This window comes from Nerophis ophidion, linkage group LG27, assembly GCF_033978795.1.
Source record: "Nerophis ophidion isolate RoL-2023_Sa linkage group LG27, RoL_Noph_v1.0, whole genome shotgun sequence".
In the NCBI taxonomy this organism is placed as follows: Eukaryota; Metazoa; Chordata; class Actinopteri; order Syngnathiformes; family Syngnathidae; genus Nerophis; species Nerophis ophidion.
The window spans coordinates 35,739,187-35,766,153 of NC_084637.1; the positions used below are offsets into that span (position 1 = coordinate 35,739,187).

The 26,967-nt window shown below is 43.8% G+C and overlaps 1 protein-coding gene across 1 annotated transcript; it reads right to left on the reverse strand.

The window, feature by feature from the left end:
* Window positions 1–3,949: 3,949 nt before the first annotated feature.
* Window positions 3,950–26,967, reverse strand: LOC133544338 (uncharacterized). The gene is made up of 2 exons (XM_061889551.1): window positions 26,701–26,967; window positions 3,950–6,729 (listed from the first exon to the last, which is right to left on the reverse strand). The coding sequence occupies exons 1-2, from the start codon at window positions 26,965–26,967 to the stop codon at window positions 4,675–4,677; spliced, it is 2,322 nt and encodes a 773-aa protein (XP_061745535.1). The 3' UTR covers window positions 3,950–4,674.

The following is a 26,967-nucleotide window of genomic DNA, read 5'->3' on the forward strand; positions in this document are numbered from 1 at the left end:
TTCAGCAACTCTCCTCAAAACCTCACAAAATTCAGGCAGAGCTGGAGGGGGCGTAACCTGTGTATATATATATATATATATATATATATATATATATATATATATATATATATATATATATATATATATATATATATATGTATGTATATATATGTATACATATATATATATATATATATATATATATGTATGCATGTACATATACATATGTAAATAAATATATGTATATGTGTATGTATGTATATATAGATATGTATGTATATATGTACATTTATACATGTCCATATACATGATACATATAAATGTATAAGGGACGGTGTGGCGCAGTGGAAGAGTGGCCGTGCGCAACCCGAGGGTCCCAGGTTCAATCCCCACCTAGTACCAACCTCGTCACGTCCGTTGTGTCCTGAGCAAGACACTTCACCCTTGCTCCTGATGGGTGCTGGTTGGCGCCTTGCATGGCAGCTCCCTCCATAAGTGTGTGAATGTGGAAGTAGTGTCAAAGCGCTTTCAGCACCTTGAAGGTAGAAAAGTGCTATACAAGTACAACCCATATACCAGTTATTTATTCCTACATATGTTAATATATTATATGTGTTTATATACTGTATGTATATATACATGAAACATATATATGTAGTATATGTATGTAGTCAGTGTGTGAATGTTTGTATTGTGTGTCCTCCTAGTCAGTGTGTGAATGTTTGTATTGTGTGTCCTCCAAGTCAGTGTGTGAATGTTTGTATTGTGTGTCCTCCAAGTCAGTGTGTGAATGTTTGTATTGTGTGTCCTCCAAGTCAGTGTGTGAATGTTTGTATTGTGTGTCCTCCAAGTCAGTGTGTGAATGTTTGTATTGTGTGTCCTCCAAGTCAGTGTGTGAATGTTTGTATTGTGTGTCCTCCAAGTCAGTGTGTGAATGTTTGTATTGTGTGTCCTCCAAGTCAGTGTGTGAATGTTTGTATTGTGTGTCCTCCAAGTCAGTGTGTGAATGTTTGTATTGTGTGTCCTCCAAGTCAGTGTGTGTAACCATAAGAGTTGTGTGAGGCCCAGAGAGAAGTTGTATTTGCAAGCCAGCATGTTGTGTCACATTTGTGTTTGTGTTGTTGTTAAGTCTTGGCAATGACAAACTTCAAGTTGTCCTTTGTGTTTGTGTTTGTGTTTGTGTTGTGTTGTTTTGTCCGCCCAAAGACTTTCATCATAGTAATAGTTGCTTCATGGACCTTTAGAAGTTGGACACAACATGATGGACACAAGTCTGCTCAGATTATTGATCAAACACTTTCTTCTTTTACTGCCGGCATTGTCCATTCTAGTCTTGCATCTTCCTGTCTCACATCTTCCTGTCTCACATCTTCCTGTCTCACATCTTCCTGTCTCACATCTTCCTGTCTCACATCTTCCAGTCTCACATCTTCCTGTCTCACATCTTCCAGTCTCACATCTTCCAGTCTCACATCTTCCAGTCTCACATCTTCCTGTCTCACATCTTCCAGTCTCACATCTTCCAGTCTCACATCTTCCAGTCTCACATCTTCCTGTCTCACATGTTCCAGTCTCACATCTTCCAGTCTCACATCTTCCTGTCTCACATCTTCCTGTCTCACATCTTCCTGTCTCACATGTTCCTGTCTCACATCTTCCGGTCTCACATCTTCCGGTCTCACATCTTCCTGTCTCACATCTTCCTGTCTCACATGTTCCTGTCTCACATCTTCCTGTCTCACATGTTCCTGTCTCACATGTTCCTGTCTCACATCTTCCTGTCTCACATCTTCCTGTCTCACATCTTCCTGTCTCACATCTTCCAGTCTCACATCTTCCAGTCTCACATCTTCCAGTCTCACATCTTCCAGTCTCACATCTTCCTGTCTCACATCTTCCTGTCTCACATCTTCCAGTCTCACATCTTCCTGTCTCACATCTTCCAGTCTCACATGTTCCTGTCTCACATCTTCCTGTCTCACATCTTCCAGTCTCACATCTTCCAGTCTCACATCTTCCAGTCTCACGTGTTCCAGTCTCACATCTTCCTGTCTCACATCTTCCTGTCTCACATCTTCCTGTCTCACATCTCCCTGTCTCACATCTTCCTGTCTGACATCTTCCTGTCTCACATCTTCCTGTCTCACATCTTCCAGTCTCACATCTTCCAGTCTCACATCTTCCAGTCTCACATCTTCCTGTCTCACATCTTCCGGTCTCACATCTTCCGGTCTCACATCTTCCGGTCTCACATCTTCCTGTCTCACATCTTCCTGTCTCACATCTTCCAGTCTCACATCTTCCTGTGTCACATCTTCCTGTCTCACATCTTCCTGTCTCACATCTTCCTGTCTCACATCTTCCAGTCTCACATCTTCCTGTCTCACATGTTCCTGTCTCACATCTTCCAGTCTCACATCTTCCTGTCTCACATCTTCCAGTCTCACATGTTCCTGTCTCACATCTTCCTGTCTCACATCTTCCAGTCTCACATCTTCCAGTCTCACGTGTTCCAGTCTCACGTGTTCCAGTCTCACATCTTCCAGTCTCACATCTTCCAGTCTCACATCTTCCAGTCTCACATCTTCCAGTCTCACATGTTCCTGTCTCACATGTTCCAGTCTCACATCTTCCTGTCTCACATCTTCCAGTCTCACATCTTCCTGTCTCACATCTTCCTGTCTCACATCTTCCAGTCTCACATGTTCCTGTCTCACATCTTCCTGTCTCACATCTTCCTGTCTCACATCTTCCTGTCTCACATGTTCCTGTCTCACATCTTCCTGTCTCACATCTTCCTGTCTCACATGTTCCTGTCTCACATCTTCCTGTCTCACATCTTCCTGTCTCACATCTTCCTGTCTCACATCTTCCAGTCTCACATCTTCCTGTCTCACATCTTCCAGTCTCACATCTTCCAGTCTCACATCTTCCTGTCTCACATCTTCCTGTCTCACATCTTCCGGTCTCACATCTTCCGGTCTCACATCTTCCGGTCTCACATCTTCCGGTCTCACATCTTCCGGTCTCACATCTTCCGGTCTCACATCTTCCGGTCTCACATCTTCCTGTCTCACATCTTCCTGTCTCACATCTTCCGGTCTCACGTCTTCCGGTCTCACGTCTTCCGGTCTCACGTCTTCCTGTCTCACGTGTTCCAGTCTCACGTGTTCCAGTCTCACATGTTCCAGTCTCACATGTTCTAGTCTCACATCTTCCTGTCTCACGTGTTCCAGTCTCACATCTTCCTGTCTCACGTGTTCTAGTCTCACATCTTCCTGTCTCACATCTTCCAGTCTCACATCTTCCAGTCTCACATCTTCCAGTCTCACATCTTCCTGTCTCACATCTTCCTGTCTCACATCTTCCAGTCTCACATCTTCCAGTCTCACATCTTCCAGTCTCACATGTTCCAGTCTCACATGTTCCAGTCTCACATGTTCCAGTCTCACGTGTTCTAGTCTCACATCTTCCAGTCTCACGTCTTCCAGTCTCACATCTTCCAGTCTCACATGTTCCAGTCTCACATGTTCCAGTCTCACGTGTTCCAGTCTCACGTGTTCCAGTCTCACATGTTCCAGTCTCACATGTTCCAGTCTCACATGTTCCAGTCTCACATGTTCCAGTCTCACATGTTCCAGTCTCACATGTTCCAGTCTCACATGTCCCAACACCAAGAAGATCTACTTCCTGTTGCTTTTCCAACATGACTTGTTGGGACTTCAGCCTTCGTCCTCTAAAGAAAGTGGTCTGCGGCCATTTTGCTGACGTTACACAAATCCTTCTCAAAGGGGGGCGCTAGAGAGTCAAGAATGTGTGTGTTCCATCCTGGCTAAATCTAAATATCCGCTTTTTCTGCCGCCGCTTGCAGAAAGTGTTGAGTTAGTGAAAGATGCAAAGATGCTGATCTTGCAGCAAGGTCTCACTTTTCCACTTAACAAAGCTCTCCAGCAGGAAGGTGAGAGTTTGTTTCTGCTCGCTGACTTTTATTTTCATGAATGCAAACTGAAAGAGAAAAAGCAAACATTGTTGTACGTCACAGGTGTGGAACTTTAGGTCCCGGGGACAGATCTGGGCCACCACATCGTTTCAAGTGGCCCACGAAAACCTGCATCAGTAAAGTTCTTGATCTAGTCTCACTAATCCTTTTCACTCTTTCAATTTTGGCAGAAAAAGTCTACGTCTTTTAACCCTGAGAACAATCTGTCCTGGTCAGATCTTGTCTACTAATTTAAGTCCTACTCGGATCAGGTCTACCGATCTAAGTGCTGGTCAGATGTAGTCCACCAGACTAAGTCTCTGACCATGAACTGCTGAAGGATGAGAGTCCACACGTGATGTAAGACAAACACAACAGTCCAGTTGTGATGGATCCACTGCCCTGAGAATGCTTTTCAGAGCAGACTCTGGTACCAGAGTCCCTTTAAACCCAAGCAAACATGACAAGAGTGAACACATCCCTCAGTCCCTCAGTCCCTCAGTCCCTCAGACCTTCGGCCACCTTATCCTGACACTCTGACCCTCAGACATGATCCAATACTTTTTCGGGGAAATCCAAAAAAAAACCGAATGGCTCCCGTGTTGTTGTGGAGTTGCTGGGGTCCACTGGTGTTCCCTCCAGATGTGAAAAGCAAACAGAGACAAGGACCGGAACACATTTAAGTAGAAACCAGGCGGTCCATCTGGAAGCGGTCACCCAAAGTACTGCTGGTTCTGCTCCGGCTGGAAGTTGCGGTCGGGGCAAACCTTCTGCACCAGCCTGTAGTCGATGCCGGTGAAGGCGACGAAGATGCAAATGACCTTAAAGGGTTTAGAGCAGATCCACGCCGCCTGCGACTGCGTGTTTTCCGAGTAGCAGGTCTGACCCGGGTCGTACATGCAGGGTTTGGTCTTCTTGGACCGGTTGGTTCTTTGGTAGTCCACACGGCAGTTGAGCTCAGTCATGACCGGCAGGTCCTGCTGCTCCTTGGGAAGGTCTGGAGGAATTGTGCTGGATTGGACTGGAGACGCCAGGTCTGGTAAGAGGACAAAGTTCCCCGTGTGAATGCTTTCAACTACCGGGTCCAGAACCTCCAAGGCAACCGGCTTAGAAGGCGGCACGATGCTGACGGTGATATTTCCCAGCTGCGAGGAGTTGTGGCGGAAGTAGACGCTGAAAGTGCCGTTGACATGGTCCACGATCTTCCCGGTCACCACAAGGCTGAACTTCAGAGTTTTCACATTGAAGTAAAAGTCGCCCCAGCCCAGAATCTTCTTGGACTTGGGGAACACTTTGGGATGAGGCTTGGGTTTGTAGAGGTGCTGGTCCAGGGAGAAGTTCTGAGGCCAACCGTAGGGACTGAGGGAGCCGTACGCCGGGGTTTTGTACTTGGTGGAGATGATCTGTAAGTCCTTGGACATGTGCTGGAACTTCAAGGACGCGCCCGCTGCATCTTCTTGTCCTCTGTCTACTCGTCCTTCGTCTAGTCGTCCTCCGTCATCCACTCCACCTCCGTCTACTCGTTCTCTTTCATCTACTTGTCCTCTGTCTAGTCGTCCTCCGTCATCCACTCGTCCTCCGTCTACTCGTCCTCCCTTTACTTGTCCTCCGTCTACTTGTCCTCTGTCATCTACTCGTCCTTTGTCTACTCGTCCTCCGTCTAGTCGTCCTCCGTCATCCACTCGTCCTCTGTTTACTTGTCCTCCGTCTACTTGTCCTCCGTCTACTTGTCCTCCGTCATCTACTCGTCCTTTGTCTACTCGTCCTCCGTCTAGTCGTCCTTTGTCATCCACTCGTCCTCCGTCTACTCGTTCTCCATTTACTTGTCCTCCATCTACTCGTCCTTTGTCTACTCGTTCTCTGTCTAGTCGTCCTCTGTCATCCACTCGTCCTCCGTCTACTCGTCTTTTGTCTACTCGTCCTCCTTCTAGTCGTCCTCCGTTTACTTGTCCTCCATCTACTCGTCCTTTGTCTACTCGTCCTCCGTCTAGTCGTCCTCCGTCATCCACTCGTCCTCTGTTTACTTGTCCTCCGTCTACTTGTCCTCCGTCATCCACTCGTCCTCTGTTTACTTGTCCTCCGTCTACTTGTCCTCCGTCATATACTCGTCCTTTGTTTACTCGTCCTCCGTCTAGTCGTCCTCCGTCTAGTCGTCCTTTGTCATCCACTCGTCCTCCGTCTACTCGTTCTCCATTTACTTGTCCTCCATCTACTCGTCCTTTGTCTACTCGTTCTCTGTCTAGTCGTCCTCTGTCATCCACTCGTCCTCCGTCTACTCGTCCTTTGTCTACTCGTCCTCCGTCTAGTCGTCCTCCGTTTACTTGTCCTCCGTCTACTCGTCCTTTGTCTACTCGTCCTTTGTCTACTCGTTCTCCGTCTAGTCGTCCTCCATCATCCACTCGTCCTCTGTCTACTCGTCCTCCGTTTACTTGTCCTCTGTCTACTCGTCCTTTGTCTACACGTCCTCCGTCTAGTCGACGTTCATCTAGTCGTCCGCCATCATCTACTCGTCCTCCGTCTACTCGTCCACTGTCTTCTCGTCCTCCGTCTAGCCGTCCTCCGTCTAGTCGTCCTTCATCTAGTCGCCCGCCGTCTACTTGTCCACTGTCTTCTCGTCCTCCGTCTAGCCGTCCTCCGTCTAGCCGTCCTCCGTCTAGCCGTCCTCCGTTTAGTCGTCCTTCATCTAGTCGCCCGCCGTCTACTTGTCCACTGTCTACTTGTCCTTCGTCATCTGCTTGCCATCCAGAGGCTTTGCTTGTTTCTTGGACCTGCGAAGAACCAGACAGGAAGAACTAAATGACTTTCTTGTGGACCATGTGGACTTTGGTCAACCTCAGTCCCTGAGCCCCTCAAGAGTGCTGCTGCACCCTCTTCTCCAAAACCACCATTGATAATAAAACATAATAATAATAATAAAAACACAATTAAAATAAAAACACAATAATACAAATATACAATAATAATAGAAACATAATAATTAAAAAAACACAATAATAAAAAATAAATAAAATAATAGGCCCTGCGATGAGGTGGCGACTTGTCCAGGGTGTACAACCACCTTCCGCCCGATTGTAGCTGAGATAGGCACCAGCGCCCCCCACGACCCCAAAGGGAATAAGCTGTAGAAAATGGATGGATGGATGGATGTGTGTGTATATATATATATATATATATATATATATATATATATATATATATATATATATATATATATATATATATATATATATATATATATCGGAAAATTCCTGTCGTATCAATTCCTAGATATGGTCGTAACTATACTAAATGCACTGGGCATAATAAACACAACATTATCAATATTGCTACCACGGATAATTTGATCAAAAACTCCCTAAAACAGCCCACTACCTATAATATAGGTTTTTTAAACATAAGATCATTGTCTCCTAAAACGTTGTTAGTTAATGATATTATCAGAGACAACAATCTTAACGTCATCGGTCTCAGTGAAACCTGGCTTAAACCAAACGACTTTTTTGTGCTAAATGAGGCATGTCCTCCTAACTTTACACATGCGCATATTGCCCGTCCGCTCAAAAGGGGTGGGGGGGTCGCACTAATATACAACGAAAACTTTAACCTTAGTCCTAACATAAATAATAAATATAAATCGTTTGAGGTGCTTACTATGAAGTCTGTCACACCGCTGCCTCTACACCTGGCTGTTATCTACCGCCCCCCAGGGCCCTATTCGGACTTTATTAATGAATTCTCAGAGTTCGTTGCTGATCTAGTGACACACGCCGATAATATAATCATAATGGGGGACTTTAATATCCATATGAATACCCCATCGGACCCACCGTGCGTAGCGCTCCAGACTATAATTGATAGCTGTGGTCTCACACAAATAATAAATGAACCCACGCATCGCAACGGTAATACGATAGACCTAGTGCTTGTCAGGGGCATCACCGTCTCCAAAGTTACGATACTCCCGTATACTAAAGTATTGTCCGATCATTACCTTATAAAATTCGAGGTTCAGACGCATGTTCGTCAAACTAATAATAATAATAACTGCTATAGCAGCCGCAACATTAATACGGCCACAACGACAACTCTTGCTGACCTACTGCCCTCGGTAATGGCACCATTCCCAAAGTATGTGGGCTCTATTGATAACCTCACTAACAACTTTAACGACGCCCTGCGCGAAACCATTGATAACATAGCACCGCTAAAGTTAAAAAAGGCTCCAAAAAAGCGCACCCCGTGGTTTACAGAAGAAACTAGAGCTCAGAAATTATTATGTAGAAAGCTGGAACGCAAATGGCGCACGACTAAACTTGAGGTGCACCATCAAGCATGGAGTGATGGTTTAATAACTTATAAACGCATGCTTACCTTAGCTAAAGCTAAATATTACTCAAATCTCATCCACCGTAATAAAAACGATCCCAAATTTCTGTTTAGTACGGTAGCATCGCTAACCCAACAAGGGACCCCTTCCAGTAGCTCCACCCACTCAGCTGATGACTTTATGCAATTCTTTAGTAAGAAAATTGAAGTCATTAAAAAGGAGATTAAAGACAATGCGTCCCAGCTACAACGGGGTTCTATTAACACTGACACGATTGTATATACGGCGGATACTGCCCTCCAAAATAGTTTCTCTCGTTTTGAGGAAATAACATTAGAGGAATTGTTACAACGTGTAAATGGAATAAAACAAACAACATGTTTACTTGACCCTCTTCCTGGGAAACTGATCAAGGAGATCTTTGTATTATTAGGTCCATCCATCCATTTTCTACCGCTTATTCCCTTTCGGGGTCGCGGGGATTATTAGGTCCATCAGTGCTAAATATTATAAACTTATCACTCTCCTCGGGCACTGTTCCCCTAGCATTCAAAAAAGCGGTTATTCATCCTCTTCTTAAAAGACCTAACCTCGATCCTGACCTCATGGTAAACTACCGACCGGTGTCTCACCTTCCCTTTATTTCAAAAATCCTTGAAAAAATTGTTGCGGAGCAGTTAAATGAACACTTAGCGTCTAACAATCTATGTGAAACCTTTCAATCCGGTTTCAGGGCAAATCACTCCACGGAGACAGCCCTCGCAAAAATGACTAATGATCTATTGCTAACGATGGATTCTGATGCGTCATCTATGTTGCTGCTCCTCGATCTTAGCGCTGCTTTCGATACCGTCGATCATAATATTTTATTAGAACGTATCAAAACACGAATTGGTATGTCAGACTTAGCCCTGTCTTGGTTTAACTCTTATCTTACTGATAGGATGCAGTGTGTCTCCCATAACAATGTGACCTCGGACTACGTTAAAGTAACGTGTGGAGTTCCCCAGGGTTCGGTCCTTGGCCCTGCACTCTTCAGCATCTACATGCTGCCGCTAGGTGACATCATACGCAAATACGGTGTTAGCTTTCACTGTTATGCTGATGACACCCAACTCTACATGCCCCTAAAGCTGACCAACACGCCGGATTGTAGTCAGCTGGAGGCGTGTCTTAATGAAATTAAACAATGGATGTCCGCTAACTTTTTGCAACACAACGCCAAAAAAACGGAAATGCTGATTATCGGTCCTGCTAGACACCGAACTCTATTTAATAATACAACTCTAACATTTGACAACCAAACAATTAAACAAGGCGACACGGTAAAGAATCTGGGTATTATCTTCCACCCAACTCTCTCCTTTGAGGCACACATTAAAAGCGTTACTAAAACGGCCTTCTTTCATCTCCGTAATATCGCTAAAATTCGCTCCATTCTGTCCACTAAAGACGCCGAGATCATTATCCATGCGTTTGTTACGTCTCGCCTCGACTACTGTAACGTATTATTTTCGGGTCTCCCCATGTCTAGCATTAAAAGATTACAGTTGGTACAAAATGCGGCTGCTAGACTTTTGACAAGAACAAGAAAGTTTGATCACATTACGCCTGTACTGTATATACCTTTATATACATATATACATACATATATACCTATACTGTATATACCTTTATATACATATATACATACATATATACCTATACTGTATATACCTTTATATACATATATACATACATATATACCTATACTGTATATACCTTTATATACATATATACATACATATATACTGTATATACCTTTATATACATATATACATACATATATACCTATACTGGCTCACCTGCACTGGCTTCCTGTGCACTTAAGATGTGACTTTAAGGTTTTACTACTTACGTATAAAATACTACACGGTCTAGCTCCATCCTATCTTGCCGATTGTATTGTACCATATGTCCCGGCAAGAAATCTGCGTTCAAAGGACTCCGGCTTATTAGTGATTCCCAAAGCCCAAAAAAAGTCTGCGGGCTATAGAGCGTTTTCCGTTCGGGCTCCAGTACTCTGGAATGCCCTCCCGGTAAAAGTTCGAGATGCCACCTCAGTAGAAGCATTTAAGTCTCACCTTAAAACTCATTTGTATACTCTAGCCTTTAAATAGACTCCCTTTTTAGACCAGTTGATCTGCTGTTTCTTTTCTTTTTCTTCTATGTCCCACTCTCCCGTGTGGAGGGGGTCCGGTCCGATCCGGTGGCCATGTACTGCTTGCCTGTGTATCGGCTGGGGACATCTCTGCGCTGCTGATCAGCCTCCGCTTGGGATGGTTTCCTGCTGGCTCCGCTGTGAACGGGACTCTCGCTGCTGAGTTGGATCCGCTTTGGACTGGACTCTCGCGACTGTGTTGGATCCATTATGGATTGAACTTTCACAGTATCATGTTAGACCCGCTCGACATCCATTGCTTTCCTCCTCTCCAAGGTTCTCATAGTCATCATTGTCACAGACGTCCCACTGGGTGTGAGTTTTCCTTGCCCTTATGTGGGCCTACCGAGGATGTCGTAGTGGTTTGTGCAGCCCTTTGAGACACTAGTGATTTAGGGCTATATAAGTAAACATTGATTGATTGATGTATATGTGTACATATACACATATATATATATATATATATATATATATATATATATATATATATATATATATATATATATATATATATATATACATATATATATATATACATATATAGGTATATATGGACGTCGTGGCGCAGTGGGGGAGTGGCCATGCGCAACCCGAGGGTCCCTGGTTCAATCCCCACCTAGTACCAACCTCGTCACGTCCGTTGTGTCCTGCGCAAGACACTTCACCCTTGCTCCTGATGGGTGCTGGTTAGCGCCTTGCATGGCAGCTCCCTCCATCAGTGTGTGAATGTGGAAGTACTGTCAAAGTGCTTTGAGTACCTTGAAGGTAGAAAAGCACTATACAAGTACAACCCATTATATGTGTGTGTGTATATATATACATACATTGTATGTATATATATATATATATATATATATATATATGTATATATATATATATATGTATATGTATATATATATTCATAAATAGGTATATATACATACATATACATATATAGGTGTATATATACATATATCTATGCATATATCTATATATACACCTATATATATGTATATGTATATGTATGTATATATACATACAATGTATGTATATATATATATATATATATATATATATATATATATATATATATATATATATATATATATATATATATATATATATGTATATATATATTCATAAATAGGTATATATACATACATATACATATATAGGTGTATATATACATATATCTGTGCATATATCTATATATACACCTATATATATGTATATGTATGTATATATACCTATTTATGAATATATATATATACATATATATGTATATATATATATTAATATACATATGTATGTGTATATATATATATATGTGTGTGTATATATGTGTATATATAGGTATGCAGAATGTAACATAGAGTTGAGTGAAAAAGATTGTTGTGGAGAAAGAATGTGACTTTTCCTTCCTAGCAGAAAGTTTGTGGTGAAGTACATGAAGTACTTGAAGTAGTAGAAGTGACATGTACTTGTCACACTGCAGCTGCTCCTCATTAAAAAGTACAATTTGAGGTACAACTTTTACACCAACTTTGTCTGCCAGCACATTCTTGTTATGACAGCAGCAACTTTCTGACTTCTCTTTTTTCTACTCAGCTCACCTCAAACTACACACTCAATTACTCCCTCCATGTACTCTATGTACTACTCACTCAATTACTCCCTCCATGTACTCTATGTACTACTCACTCAATTACTCCCTCCATGTACTCCATGTACTACTCACTCAATTACTCCCTCCATGTACTCTATGTACTACTCACTCAATTACTCCCTCCATGTACTCTATGTACTACTCACTCAATTACTCCCTCCATGTACTCTATGTACTACTCACTCAATTACTCCCTCCATGTACTCTATGTACTACTCACTCAATTACTCCCTCCATGTACTCTATGTACTACTCACTCAATTACTCCCTCCATGTACTCCATGTACTACTCACTCAATTACTCCCTCCATGTACTCTATGTACTACTCACTCAATTACTCCCTCCATGTACTCTATGTACTACTCACTCAATTACTCCCTCCATGTACTCTATGTACTACTCACTCAATTACTCCCTCCATGTACTCCATGTACTACTCACTCAATTACTCCCTCCATGTACTCTATGTACTACTCACTCAATTACTCCCTCCATGTACTCTATGTACTACTCACTCAATTACTCCCTCCATGTACTCCATGTACTACTCACTCAATTACTCCCTCCATGTACTCTATGTACTACTCACTCAATTACTCCCTCCATGTACTCTATGTACTACTCACTCAATTACTCCCTCCATGTACTCTATGTACTACTCACTCAATTACTCCCTCCATGTACTCTATGTACTACTCACTCAATTACTCCCTCCATGTACTAGCGCCCCCCGCGACCCCAGAAAGCGAATAAGTGGTAGAAAATGGATGGATGGATGTACTCTATGTACTCTATATACCACATCTAATCTATGTACAGTAATGTGGACTGTACTGTGTATACTGTATGTACTGTGTACTATACTGTATTTACTGTAAATGATGTACTGTTTACATTCTATGTATACTGCATGTACTGTATATACTGTAAGTACTGTGTACTATGCTGTAAGTACTATGTGTACTATACACTATTTACTACATTGTATATATTATATGTACTGTATGTATCGTGTACTATGTTGTATGTATTAAGTGTACTGTACTGTATGTACTCTATGTCCTGTGTACTGTATTGTGTATACTCCATGTACTGTACTGTATATACTCTATGTCCTGTAGTGTGTGTACTGTGTATAGCCTCTGTACTGTGTACTATACTGTATATACGCTATTTACTGTACTGCACATTTCCTATGTACTGTACTGTACTGTGTACTGTACTGTGTGTGCTGTATATACTGTTGTACTGTGTGTACTATACTGTATGTACTCTGTGTATGGTAATGTATACTACACTGTACTGTATATACTTTATGTACTGTTTGTACTGAACTGCATATATTTTATGTACTGTGTATTCTACTGTGTGTACTCGACTATTTGTATCACATATATTGTATATACTGTGTGTAGTGTGTAGTGTAGTGTGTGTACTATGTGTAGTCTATACTGTGTGTAGTGTATACTGTGTGTAGTGTGTGTAGTGTAGTGTGTGTAGTGTAGTGTGTGTAGTCTATACTGTGTGTAGTGTAGTGTAGTGTGTGTAGTGTAGTGTGTGTAGTGTAGTGTGTGTAGTGTAGTGTGTGTAGTGTAGTGTGTGTAGTCTATACTGTGTGTACTGTAGTGTGTGTAGTCTATACTGTGTGTAGTGTAGTGTAGTGTGTGTAGTGTAGTGTGTGTAGTGTAGTGTGTGTAGTGTAGTGTGTGTAGTGTAGTGTAGTGTGTGTAGTGTAGTGTGTGTAGTCTATACTGTGTGTAGTGTAGTGTGTGTAGTCTATACTGTGTGTAGTGTAGTGTAGTGTGTGTAGTGTAGTGTGTGTAGTGTAGTGTGTGCAGCAGTCCAATTGGAGGTGACAGTGTACATATAGAAATATAGATACTGGATGTATTTTTAAGTTAGTGTCAGACAAGTGTGTGTGTGTGTGTGTGTGTGTGTGTGTGTGTGTGTGTGTGTGTGTGTGTGTGTGTGTGTGTGTGTGTGTGTGTGTGTGTGTGCGTGCGTGCGTGTGTGTGTGAGCAGCGGCTTTACTTTGAGTTCCTCCCGGATGACAGAGCTTCTCACCCTATCTCTAAGGGAGAGACCCACCACCCAACATTTGGGCCGCTTGTACCCGTGATCTTGTCCTTTCGGTCATAACCCAAAGCTCATGACCATAGGTGAGGATGGGAACGTAGATTGACCGGTAAATTGAGAGCTTTGCCTTCCGGCTCAGCTCCTTCTTCACCACAACGGATTGATACGTCCGCATTACTGAAGACGCCGCACCGATCCACCTGTCCATCTCACCATCCACTCTTCCCCCACTGGTGAACAAGACTCCCAGGTACTTGAACTCCTCCACTTGGGGCAGGGTCTCCTCCCCAAACCCGGAGATGGCACTCCACCCTTTTCCGGGCGAGAACCATGGACTCGGACTTGGAGGTGCTGATTCTCATTCCGGTCGCTTCACACTCGGCTGTGAAGTGATCCAGTGAGAGATCCAGTGATGAATGCCACACCTATCTTTGTGAGTGTCATGCCACACCTATCTTTGTGAGTGTCATGCCACACCTATCTTTGTGTCATGCCACAGCTATCTTTGTGAGTGTGATGCCACACCTATCTTTGTGAGTGTGATGCCACACCTATCTTTGTGAGTGTGATGCCACACCTATCTTTGTGAGTGTCATGCCACACCTATCGTTGTGAGTGTCATGCCACACCTATCTTTGTGAGTGTGATGCCACACCTATCTATGTGAGTGTCATGCCACACCTATCTTTGTGTCATGCCACACCTATCTTTGTGAGTGTGATGCCACACCTATCTTTGTGAGTGTGATGCCACACCTATCTTTGTGAGTGTGATGCCACACCTATCTTTGTGAGTGTCATGCCACACCTATCGTTGTGAGTGTCATGCCACACCTATCTTTGTGAGTGTGATGCCACACCTATCTTTGTGAGTGTCATGCCACACCTATCTTTGTGAGTGTGATGCCACACCTATCTTTGTGAGTGTGATGCCACACCTATCTTTGTGAGTGTCATGCCACACCTATCTTTGTGTCATGCCACACCTATCTTTGTGAGTGTGATGCCACAGCTATCTTTGTGAGTGTGATGCCACACCTATCTTTGTGAGTGTGATGCCACACCTATCTTTGTGAGTGTGATGCCACACCTATCTTTGTGAGTGTCATGCCACACCTATCGTTGTGAGTGTCATGCCACACCTATCTTTGTGAGTGTGATGCCACACCTATCTATGTGAGTGTCATGCCACACCTATCTTTGTGTCATGCCACACCTATCTTTGTGAGTGTGATGCCACACCTATCTTTGTGAGTGTGATGCCACACCTATCTTTGTGAGTGTGATGCCACACCTATCTTTGTGAGTGTCATGCCACACCTATCGTTGTGAGTGTCATGCCACACCTATCTTTGTGAGTGTGATGCCACACCTATCTTTGTGAGTGTCATGCCACACCTATCTTTGTGAGTGTGATGCCACACCTATCTTTGTGAGTGTGATGCCACACCTATCTTTGTGAGTGTCATGCCACACCTATCTTTGTGTCATGCCACACCTATCTTTGTGAGTGTGATGCCACACCTATCTTTGTGAGTGTGATGCCACACCTATCTTTGTGAGTGTGATGCCACACCTATCTTTGTGAGTGTCATGCCACACCTATCGTTGTGAGTGTGATGCCACACCTATCTTTGTGAGTGTCATGCCACACCTATCTTTGTGAGTGTGATGCCACACCTATCTTTGTGAGTGTGATGCCACACCTATCGTTGTGAGTGTGATGCCACACCTATCTTTGTGAGTGTCATGCCACACCTATCTTTGTGAGTGTCATGCCACACCTATCTTTGTGAGTGTGATGCCACACCTATCTTTGTGAGTGTCATGCCACACCTATCTTTGTGAGTGTCATGCCACACCTATCTTTGTGAGTGTGATGCCACACCTATCTTTGTGAGTGTCATGCCACACCTATCTTTGTGAGTGTGATGCCACACCTATCTTTGTGAGTGTGATGCCACACCTATCTTTGTGAGTGTCATGCCAAACCTATCTTTGTGAGTGTGATGCCACACCTATCTTTGTGAGTGTCATGCCACACCTATCTTTGTGAGTGTCATGCCACACCTATCTTTGTGAGTGTGATGCCACACCTATCTTTGTGAGTGTGATGCCACACCTATCTTTGTGAGTGTGATGCCACACCTATCTTTGTGAGTGTCATGCCACACCTATCGTTGTGAGTGTCATGCCACACCTATCTTTGTGAGTGTGATGCCACACCTATCTTTGTGAGTGTCATGCCACACCTATCTTTGTGAGTGTGATGCCACACCTATCTTTGTGAGTGTGATGCCACACCTATCTTTGTGAGTGTCATGCCACACCTATCTTTGTGTCATGCCACACCTATCTTTGTGAGTGTCATGCCACACCTATCTTTGTGAGTGTGATGCCACACCTATCTTTGTGAGTGTGATGCCACACCTATCTTTGTGAGTGTGATGCCACACCTATCTTTGTGAGTGTCATGCCACACCTATCTTTGTGAGTGTCATGCCACACCTATCTTTGTGAGTGTGATGCCACACCTATCTTTGTGAGTGTCATGCCAAACCTATCTTTGTGAGTGTGATGCCACACCTATCTTTGTGAGTGTGATGCCACACCTATCTTTGTGAGTGTCATGCCACACCTATCTTTGTGAGTGTGATGCCACACCTATCTTTGTGAGTGTCATGCCACACCTATCTTTGTGAGTGTCATGCCACACCTATCTTTGTGAGTGTCATGCCACACCTATCTTTGTGAGTGTCATGCCACACCTATCTTTGTGAGTGTGATGCCACACCTATCTTTGTGAGTGTCATGCCACACCTATCTTTGTGAGTGTGATGCCACACCTATCTTTGTGAGTGTGATGCCACACCTATCTTTGTGAGTGTCATGCCACACCTATCTTTGTGAGTGTCATGCCACACCTATCTTTGTGCACGTTGCACCTGTGTGCCTCCATCAGCTTGGATGGAAAGCCTTGGTTTTAATACTTCATAATATTTATATTTCCTGTGGACATGGAATTTACTGCTTGTTCATTCCATCCAAGCTCTTTACTTTTGCATACTCATTTTTCATGTTTAAAAAAACCCAAAACTTAGATTTATATCGCACTTTTCTAAACACTCAAAGCGCTGACAGAGAAGTGGGAAGCCATCATTCATTCACACGGTGGTGGTGGTAAGCTACATCAGTAGCCACAGGGTAGACTGACGGAAGCGTGGCTGCCAGTTTGCACCTCCGACCACCACCAATCATTCATTCAGCAGTGTGAGCGGCACCGGGGGCAAAGGGTGAAGTGTCCTGCCCAAGGACACAACGGCAGCGACTTTTGGATGTCAATGGGTGGGAATCGAACCTGCAACCCTCAGGTTTCTGGCTGGCCGCTCTACCCACTACGCCATGCCGCCCCAGACTTTGTTCTGACACATTTGTCCTTCTTCTCACGGGGCAGTTACCCTGCAGCTCCGCGGCAGTTACCCTGCAGCCCTGGGGCAGTTACCCTGCAGCCCTGGGGCAGTTACCCTGCAGCCCTGGGGCAGTTACCATGCAGCTCCGGGGCAGTTACCCTGCAGCCCTGGGGCAGTTACACTGCAGCCCTGGGGCAGTTACCCTGCAGCCCTGGGGCAGTTACCCTGCAGCCCTGGGGCAGTTACCCTGCAGCCCTGGGGCAGTTACCATGCAGCTCCGGGGCAGTTACCCTGCAGCCCTGGGGCAGTTACCCTGCAAGTCTGCCTAGCAACAGAGGTGACACAAACACTGAGCAGGAAGTCGTCTCCCAAAGTTCTACTGTCATTTTCCCACAGAATTCTTGTGTTTACAAAATAAAAGACTGTAAAAAGTATGTAAATAAGCAAAAAAACCAAAACTCGTTCAGAAAAATAATCTGGTGCATAACAACATAAAATATACAAGTATTTAGGAGTATTTCTCTATATATGTATTAACTCATAAATATTTATGTATTAACGCATAAATTATTCATGTCTTTACTAAAAGTATTCATATATTGACCTCTAAAGTATTTATGTATTTACTGATCAAATATTTCTGTATTTACTCTTTAATTATGTCTCTATTTACTGAGAGTATTTCTGCATGTAGTACACTGAGAGAGTACTTGAGTATTTAGTGAGAGAGTATTTAGTACTCACGGAGCAGGGAAGAAGTGTCATGAAGAAGAAGAAGAAAAAGAAGAAGAAGAAGAAGAAAATCTTGCAAACATTCATCTTCATGTCAGAGAAGAAGACTGAGGAACATTCTACTCTCTTCTCTCTGCTGCTAACACACACACACACACACACACACACACACACACACACACACACACCATTATGTGTGTGTGTGTGAGACAGCCCCCCCCCCCTCCCACCTGGTGAGAAAGTGTCTTCATGCAAAAAGAGGATTTGTAGGAATGATTTTGGTGTAAAATGGTGACAAAGCCTAAATGTTCTTAATGTCAAACGTCCTTCATCGACCTTCAAGACGTTTTGTGACAATTTATGGAAGGGCTTCCTCCCACCTCCAAAGACATGCACCTGGGGATAGGCCCCTCCCACCTCCAAAGACATGCACCTGGGGATAGGCCCCTCCCACCTCCAAAGACATGCACCTGGGGATAGGCCCCTCCCACCTCCAAAGACATGCACCTGGGGATAGACCCCTCTCACCTCCAAAGACATGCACCTGGGGATAGGCCCCTCCCACTTCCAAAGACATGCACCTGGGGATAGGCCCCTCCCACCTTTAAAGACATGCACCTGAGGATAGGCCCCTCCCACCTCCAAAGACATGCACCTGGGGATAGGCCCCTCCCACCTTCAAAGACATGCACCTGGGGATAGGCCCCTCCCACCTCCAAAGACATGCACCTGGGGATAGGCCCCTCCCACTTCCAAAGACATGCACCTGGGGATAGGCCCCTCCCACCTTTAAAGACATGCACCTGAGGATAGGCCCCTCCCACCTCCAAAGACATGCACCTGGGGATAGGCCCCTCCCACTTCCAAAGACATGCACCTGGGGATAGGCCCCTCCCACCTTTAAAGACATGCACCTGAGGATAGGCCCCTCCCACCTCCAAAGACATGCACCTGGGGATAGGCCCCTCCCACTTCCAAAGACATGCACCTGGGGATAGGCCCCTCCCACCTTTAAAGACATGCACCTGAGGATAGGCCCCTCCCACCTCCAAAGACATGCACCTGGGGATAGGCCCCTCCCACCTCCAAAGACATGCACCTGGGGATAGGCCCCTCCCACTTCCAAAGACATGCACCTGGGGATAGGCCCCTCCCACCTTTAAAGACATGCACCTGAGGATAGGCCCCTCCCACCTCCAAAGACATGCACCTGGGGATAGGCCCCTCCCACTTCCAAAGACATGCACCTGGGGATAGGCCCCTCCCACCTTTAAAGACATGCACCTGAGGATAGGCCCCTCCCACCTCCAAAGACATGCACCTGGGGATAGGCCCCTCCCACCTTCAAAGACATGCACCTGGGGATAGGCCCCTCCCACCTCCAAAGACATGCACCTGGGGATAGGCCCCTCCCACTTCCAAAGACATGCACCTGGGGATAGGCCCCTCCCACCTTTAAAGACATGCACCTGAGGATAGGCCCCTCCCACCTCCAAAGACATGCACCTGGGGATAGGCCCCTCCCACTTCCAAAGACATGCACCTGGGGATAGGCCCCTCCCACCTTTAAAGACATGCACCTGAGGATAGGCCCCTCCCACCTCCAAAGACATGCACCTGGGGATAGGCCCCTCCCACTTCCAAAGACATGCACCTGGGGATAGGCCCCTCCCACCTTTAAAGACATGCACCTGAGGATAGGCCCCTCCCACCTCCAAAGACATGCACCTGGGGATAGGCCCCTCCCACTTCCAAAGACATGCACCTGGGGATAGGCCCCTCCCACCTTTAAAGACATGCACCTGAGGATAGGCCCCTCCCACCTCCAAAGACATGCACCTGGGGATAGGCCACTCCCACCTCCAAAGACATGCACCTGGGGATAGGTTGATTGGCAACACTAAATGGTCCCTAGTGTGTGAATGTTGTCTGTCTATCTGTGTTGGCCCTGTGATGAGGTGGCGACTTGTCCAGGGTGTACCCCGCCTTCCGCCCGATTGTAGCTGAGATAGGCGCCAGCGCCCCCCGCGACCCCAAAAGGGAATAAGCGGTAGAAAAATGGATGGATGGATGGAGTTTCTCTCCTTTGAATTTTTCCACTTTAAAATTGTATTTTTTTTTAAATACACTGTTTTAAACTTCAGTGTAAAAAAAATCAGTAAAAAACAATAGGTGCGTAAAAATGGACTGTAAATCAAATATCTGCATAAAAAGTTATTGTAAAAAAAATCATTTTATAATAACTTAGTATATAAAAATTCAGTGTAAAAAAATTCAGTTGAAAAAATGTGGTGTGTAAAAATGGACTAAAAGAACATTGTATACAAAGTTAGTGTAGAAAAATTCAGTGAAAAAAAATTGGAGTAAAAATTCAGTGTAAAAAAAATTGCTGTGTAAAATTTCAGCCTAAGAAAATTAAGTGCAAAAAAAATAATTGTATAAAAATTCAGTGTAAAAAAAAATCAGATAAAAAATTGGTACATAAATATTCAGCATGTAAAAGATTGATGCAAAAAAAAAATTAATGTATAAAAATTCAGTGTACAAAAAATAAAGCATTGTTTAAAAAATCTATATTAAAAAAATCTGTGAAAAAAAACATGGTACGTAAAAATTCACAGTCAAAAAAATATTTGTGAACAAATTTAGTGTAAAAAAATCATTTTCTAAAAACATATTGAATGAGTCCGTCTCAAATCAATGCCGAGGTAAAAAAGATAAAAGCGTTACTTCGCTAACAAGCGCTACTGGAGCTGAAGTCAAGTCGCACCTGATAAGCAACTTACAAAACTCCAGTCGGAAAACTAAGTGTTTTATGCCATCTGGATCAGAACTTCACCACGAAATATGTCATTGGGGCCCAAATCTCTCCTGGGAAGACCAAAGCCGGCTGAGTGCTTGCCGGAGTCTACCTCTCAAACCAAGAAGACTGACTTCAAATCCAGTCAGCTTGATCACTAACTTACTGAAGCTCCTGACTTCTGTTTCACATCTGTCCTACTTTTCTGGGACGGGTCCTGGATTATACTTGTCATTGGGACCCGGAGTCTTGTGGTAATAAGACCCGGGACAGCGGAGTGGTTAACACCTTGACCACAAATCGAGGGCCGCTTGCTTCAGATCTCAGTGAGGAGTCAATGTTTTCTTTCACTAGTGTTGTGCTTTGCTGAGACCACTTGTCAATTAAACATGTCATCGGGCGCCAAAAATGTCCTTAAGAAGACCAAGGATAGCTGGGTGGTTAAATCAGCTAGCTCCCGATCAAAAGGGACCAGGTTCAAGTCCCGGTCAGGTCGATTAGGAAACTTGGTAAGTTTTTATATCATAGTTTACAGAGACAGGTACTCAACTAAATATATTATTGGGCCCCAAATCAGGCCCTCAGAAGACCAAAAATAGCTGAATGGTTAAACAGCTGGCTCCCAATCAAAGGGCTCTAGGTTCAATCCCAGTCTGGTCGAGCCAAAGTATGCAGGAGTGGGGACACCGGACAATGTGGGGGGGGGGGGTCACCTCCCCCACACAGAGTAAAGATAAGTGGTAGCTGGTTAATTAACCTATAGTTAAAAAGGTAAGTATGGGTAATAATCATAACAAATAGTCTATAGTCCAAAAGTCTAAGGGTAACATCGGGGGTTAGCGGCCTCCTGTGTGCTGAGGCTAAAGTTGCTAAGTGTATCCTCGGTAATTCCTGGCTGGGAATAAGAAGATGAATAATTAAGCATTGTGAGTGTTGACCAATCAGCTCTCCTCAGTCGGACCCACAATAAGTCAAATTGGCTGATAAAAAAATAAAAATAAATAAATACAACAAATCAGAATAATTGAAGAGAAAAAAAAATTCTGATTGGATAAGGAAAAACAAACGATGGGATAAATAAAAGCAGGTGGAAGTCAAGAGACAAAACAATTATTTAATTAAATATCATTCATTATGATGAAAGACTTAGTTGTTTTTTCATCATTATCGATTATTATTTTTTTATCGTTATTCAATTGCAATTAGTCGGACCGAAGAGAGCTGATTGGTCAACACTCACCTGTCTGACTAATCCACATTGATAGTCAAACAAAACACGGACTGCTTACTGAGATTTAAACTCTGTACCCGTTGGTTGCTGGCCATCGCTGTTAACCACTCAGCCATCCTCAGTCTTCTAGAGCACACATTCCAGGCCCCAAGGACAAATATAATGGAGGACATGTCTCAGTAAACAACCATGGGGGTCAAACAAAACTCTGGTGATTAGGTAAGTTACTGATCTAGCTGACTGGGTTTTCAACACAGCACCTTTGATTGGGAGCTAAACACTCAGATACTCTTAGTCTTTGATTGGGAGCTAAACACTCAGATACTCTTGGTCTTTGATTGGGAGCTAAACACTCAGATACTCTTAGTCTTTGATTGGGAGCTAAACACTCAGATACTCTTGGTCTTTGATTGGGAGCTAAACACTCAGATACTCTTGGTCTTTGATTGGGAGCTAAACACTCTGATACTCTTAGTCTTTGATTGGGAGCTAAACACTCAGATACTCTTAGTCTTTGATTGGGAGCTAAACACTCAGATACTCTTGGTCTTTGATTGGGAGCTAAACACTCAGATACTCTTGGTCTTTGATTGGGAGCTAAACACTCAGATACTCTTGGTCTTTGATTGGGAGCTAAACACTCTGATACTCTTAGTCTTTGATTGGGAGCTAAACACTCAGATACTCTTAGTCTTTGATTGGGAGCTAAACACTCAGATACTCTTAGTCTTTGATTGGGAGCTAAACACTCAGATACTCTTGGTCTTTGATTGGGAGCTAAACACTCAGATACTCTTAGTCTTTGATTGGGAGCTAAACACTCAGATACTCTTGGTCTTTGATTGGGAGCTAAACACTCTGATACTCTTGGTCTTTGATTGGGAGCTAAAGACTCAGATACTCTTGGTCTTTGATTGGGAGCTAAACACTCAGATACTCTTAGTCTTTGATTGGGAGCTAAACACTCAGATACTCTTGGTCTTTGATTGGGAGCTAAACACTCTGATACTCTTAGTCTTTGATTGGGAGCTAAACACTCTGATACTCTTAGTCTTTGATTGGGAGCTAAACACTCTGATACTCTTGGTCTTTGATTGGGAGCTAAACACTCTGATACTCTTGGTCTTTGATTGGGAGCTAAACACTCTGATACTCTTGGTCTTTGATTGGGAGCTAAACACTCAGATACTCTTGGTCTTTGATTGGGAGCTAAACACTCTGATACTCTTGGTCTTTGATTGGGAGCTAAACACTCTGATACTCTTGGTCTTTGATTGGGAGCTAAACACTCAGATACTCTTAGTCTTTGATTGGGAGCTAAACACTCAGATACTCTTAGTCTTTGATTGGGAGCTAAACACTCAGATACTCTTAGTCTTTGATTGGGAGCTAAACACTCAGATACTCTTGGTCTTTGATTGGGAGCTAAACACTCTGATACTCTTGGTCTTTGATTGGGAGCTAAACACTCTGATACTCTTGGTCTTTGATTGGGAGCTAAAGACTCAGATACTCTTGGTCTTTGATTGGGAGCTAAACACTCTGATACTCTTGGTCTTTGATTGGGAGCTAAACACTCAGATACTCTTAGTCTTTGATTGGGAGCTAAACACTCAGATACTCTTAGTCTTTGATTGGGAGCTAAACACTCAGATACTCTTAGTCTTTGATTGGGAGCTAAACACTCTGATACTCTTGGTCTTTGATTGGGAGCTAAAGACTCAGATACTCTTGGTCTTTGATTGGGAGCTAAACACTCTGATACTCTTGGTCTTTGATTGGGAGCTAAACACTCTGATACTCTTGGTCTTTGATTGGGAGCTAAACACTCAGATACTCTTGGTCTTTGATTGGGAGCTAAACACTCAGATACTCTTAGTCTTTGATTGGGAGCTAAACACTCTGATACTCTTAGTCTTTGATTGGGAGCTAAACACTCTGATACTCTTAGTCTTTGATTGGGAGCTAAACACTCAGATACTCTTGGTCTTTGATTGGGAGCTAAACACTCAGATACTCTTAGTCTTTGATTGGGAGCTAAACACTCAGATACTCTTGGTCTTTGATTGGGAGCTAAACACTCAGATACTCTTGGTCTTTGATTGGGAGCTAAACACTCAGATACTCTTGGTCTTTGATTGGGAGCTAAACACTCAGATACTCTTGGTCTTTGATTGGGAGCTAAACACTCAGATACTCTTAGTCTTTGATTGGGAGCTAAAGACTCTGATACTCTTGGTCTTTGATTGGGAGCTAAAGACTCAGATACTCTTGGTCTTTGATTGGGAGCTAAACACTCAGATACTCTTAGTCTTTGATTGGGAGCTAAACACTCAGATACTCTTAGTCTTTGATTGGGAGCTAAACACTCTGATACTCTTGGTCTTTGATTGGGAGCTAAACACTCTGATACTCTTGGTCTTTGATTGGGAGCTAAACACTCTGATACTCTTGGTCTTTGATTGGGAGCTAAACACTCTGATACTCTTGGTCTTTGATTGGGAGCTAAACACTCAGATACTCTTGGTCTTTGATTGGGAGCTAAACACTCTGATACTCTTGGTCTTTGATTGGGAGCTAAACACTCTGATACTCTTGGTCTTTGATTGGGAGCTAAACACTCAGATACTCTTAGTCTTTGATTGGGAGCTAAACACTCAGATACTCTTAGTCTTTGATTGGGAGCTAAACACTCAGATACTCTTAGTCTTTGATTGGGAGCTAAACACTCAGATACTCTTGGTCTTTGATTGGGAGCTAAACACTCTGATACTCTTGGTCTTTGATTGGGAGCTAAACACTCTGATACTCTTGGTCTTTGATTGGGAGCTAAAGACTCAGATACTCTTGGTCTTTGATTGGGCGCTAAACACTCTGATACTCTTGGTCTTTGATTGGGAGCTAAACACTCTGATACTCTTGGTCTTTGATTGGGAGCTAAACACTCAGATACTCTTGGTCTTTGATTGGGAGCTAAACACTCTGATACTCTTGGTCTTTGATTGGGAGCTAAACACTCTGATACTCTTAGTCTTTGATTGGGAGCTAAACACTCTGATACTCTTAGTCTTTGATTGGGAGCTAAACACTCAGATACTCTTGGTCTTTGATTGGGAGCTAAACACTCTGATACTCTTGGTCTTTGATTGGGAGCTAAACACTCAGATACTCTTGGTCTTTGATTGGGAGCTAAACACTCTGATACTCTTGGTCTTTGATTGGGAGCTAAACACTCTGATACTCTTGGTCTTTGATTGGGAGCTAAACACTCTGATACTCTTGGTCTTTGATTGGGAGCTAAACACTCTGATACTCTTGGTCTTTGATTGGGAGCTAAACACTCAGATACTCTTGGTCTTTGATTGGGAGCTAAACACTCTGATACTCTTGGTCTTTGATTGGGAGCTAAACACTCTGATACTCTTGGTCTTTGATTGGGAGCTAAACACTCAGATACTCTTGGTCTTTGATTGGGAGCTAAACACTCAGATACTCTTAGTCTTTGATTGGGAGCTAAACACTCAGATACTCTTAGTCTTTGATTGGGAGCTAAACACTCTGATACTCTTGGTCTTTGATTGGGAGCTAAAGACTCAGATACTCTTGGTCTTTGATTGGGAGCTAAACACTCTGATACTCTTGGTCTTTGATTGGGAGCTAAACACTCAGATACTCTTGGTCTTTGATTGGGAGCTAAACACTCAGATACTCTTGGTCTTTGATTGGGAGCTGAACACTCAGATACTCTTGGTCTTTGATTGGGAGCTAAACACTCAGATACTCTTGGTCTTCTTAGGACGCAGCTTTCGTGCTCCAATGACATATTTAGATATTTAATTGCCAACCTGTCTCAGTAAACTATGTTATAAAACTTTTACTCTTGGCGCTGGAGACCTGACTGGGAATTGAACCCCGCACTCTTTGGTGGTCTCTAGCTGCTTTAACCACTCAGCTATCCTTGGTTTTCAGGCCCCGATGACATATTTATTTGAAAAGCAGTCTCACTAGACTACAATGAAAGTGAGACAAAATGCTGTCTCCTTACTGAAATGTGAACCCTGTCCTCCTTTCTTGGGGGCCAGTTTTGGAGCCCACAGTCCTGACCTTTGAGATGTCCTCATGGGTCTAATTGCAGGGGGACATTCTTGTTATGAGACACGCTCAGTCTTCCCTGTCTCCACTCTGAGTGCGTCCACACGCCCAGCTGGAGACGATCCCCAATCAAGACACCTGGCAGTGATTACGGACCACAGGATAAAGATTCCCGGCGCTGAACCCTCGTCGATGGAACCTTGCTAATGCTAGCAGTCAGCCTCACCTGTCTGACTCTCTCCAGCCATTTGTTCCTGTGCTCGTTTTCCTCCTGCCTTGTTTGTGATCTCCTTGGTCTCTCCTTCCTCCCACAGCCCCTGTCTCCATTCCTGCTGCCATCCTCTCTGGAACCCTGATTTGCTCTCCTGGATCCGCGACACATTGCCTGGACTTTGGACTCTCTCTCCTGGCCCACAACCACGCTCGGACACCGGATTGCTTTTGCCTTCTCCCTCTGCTTTTGGACGCCACCATCCAGCACGCGCGACAACAT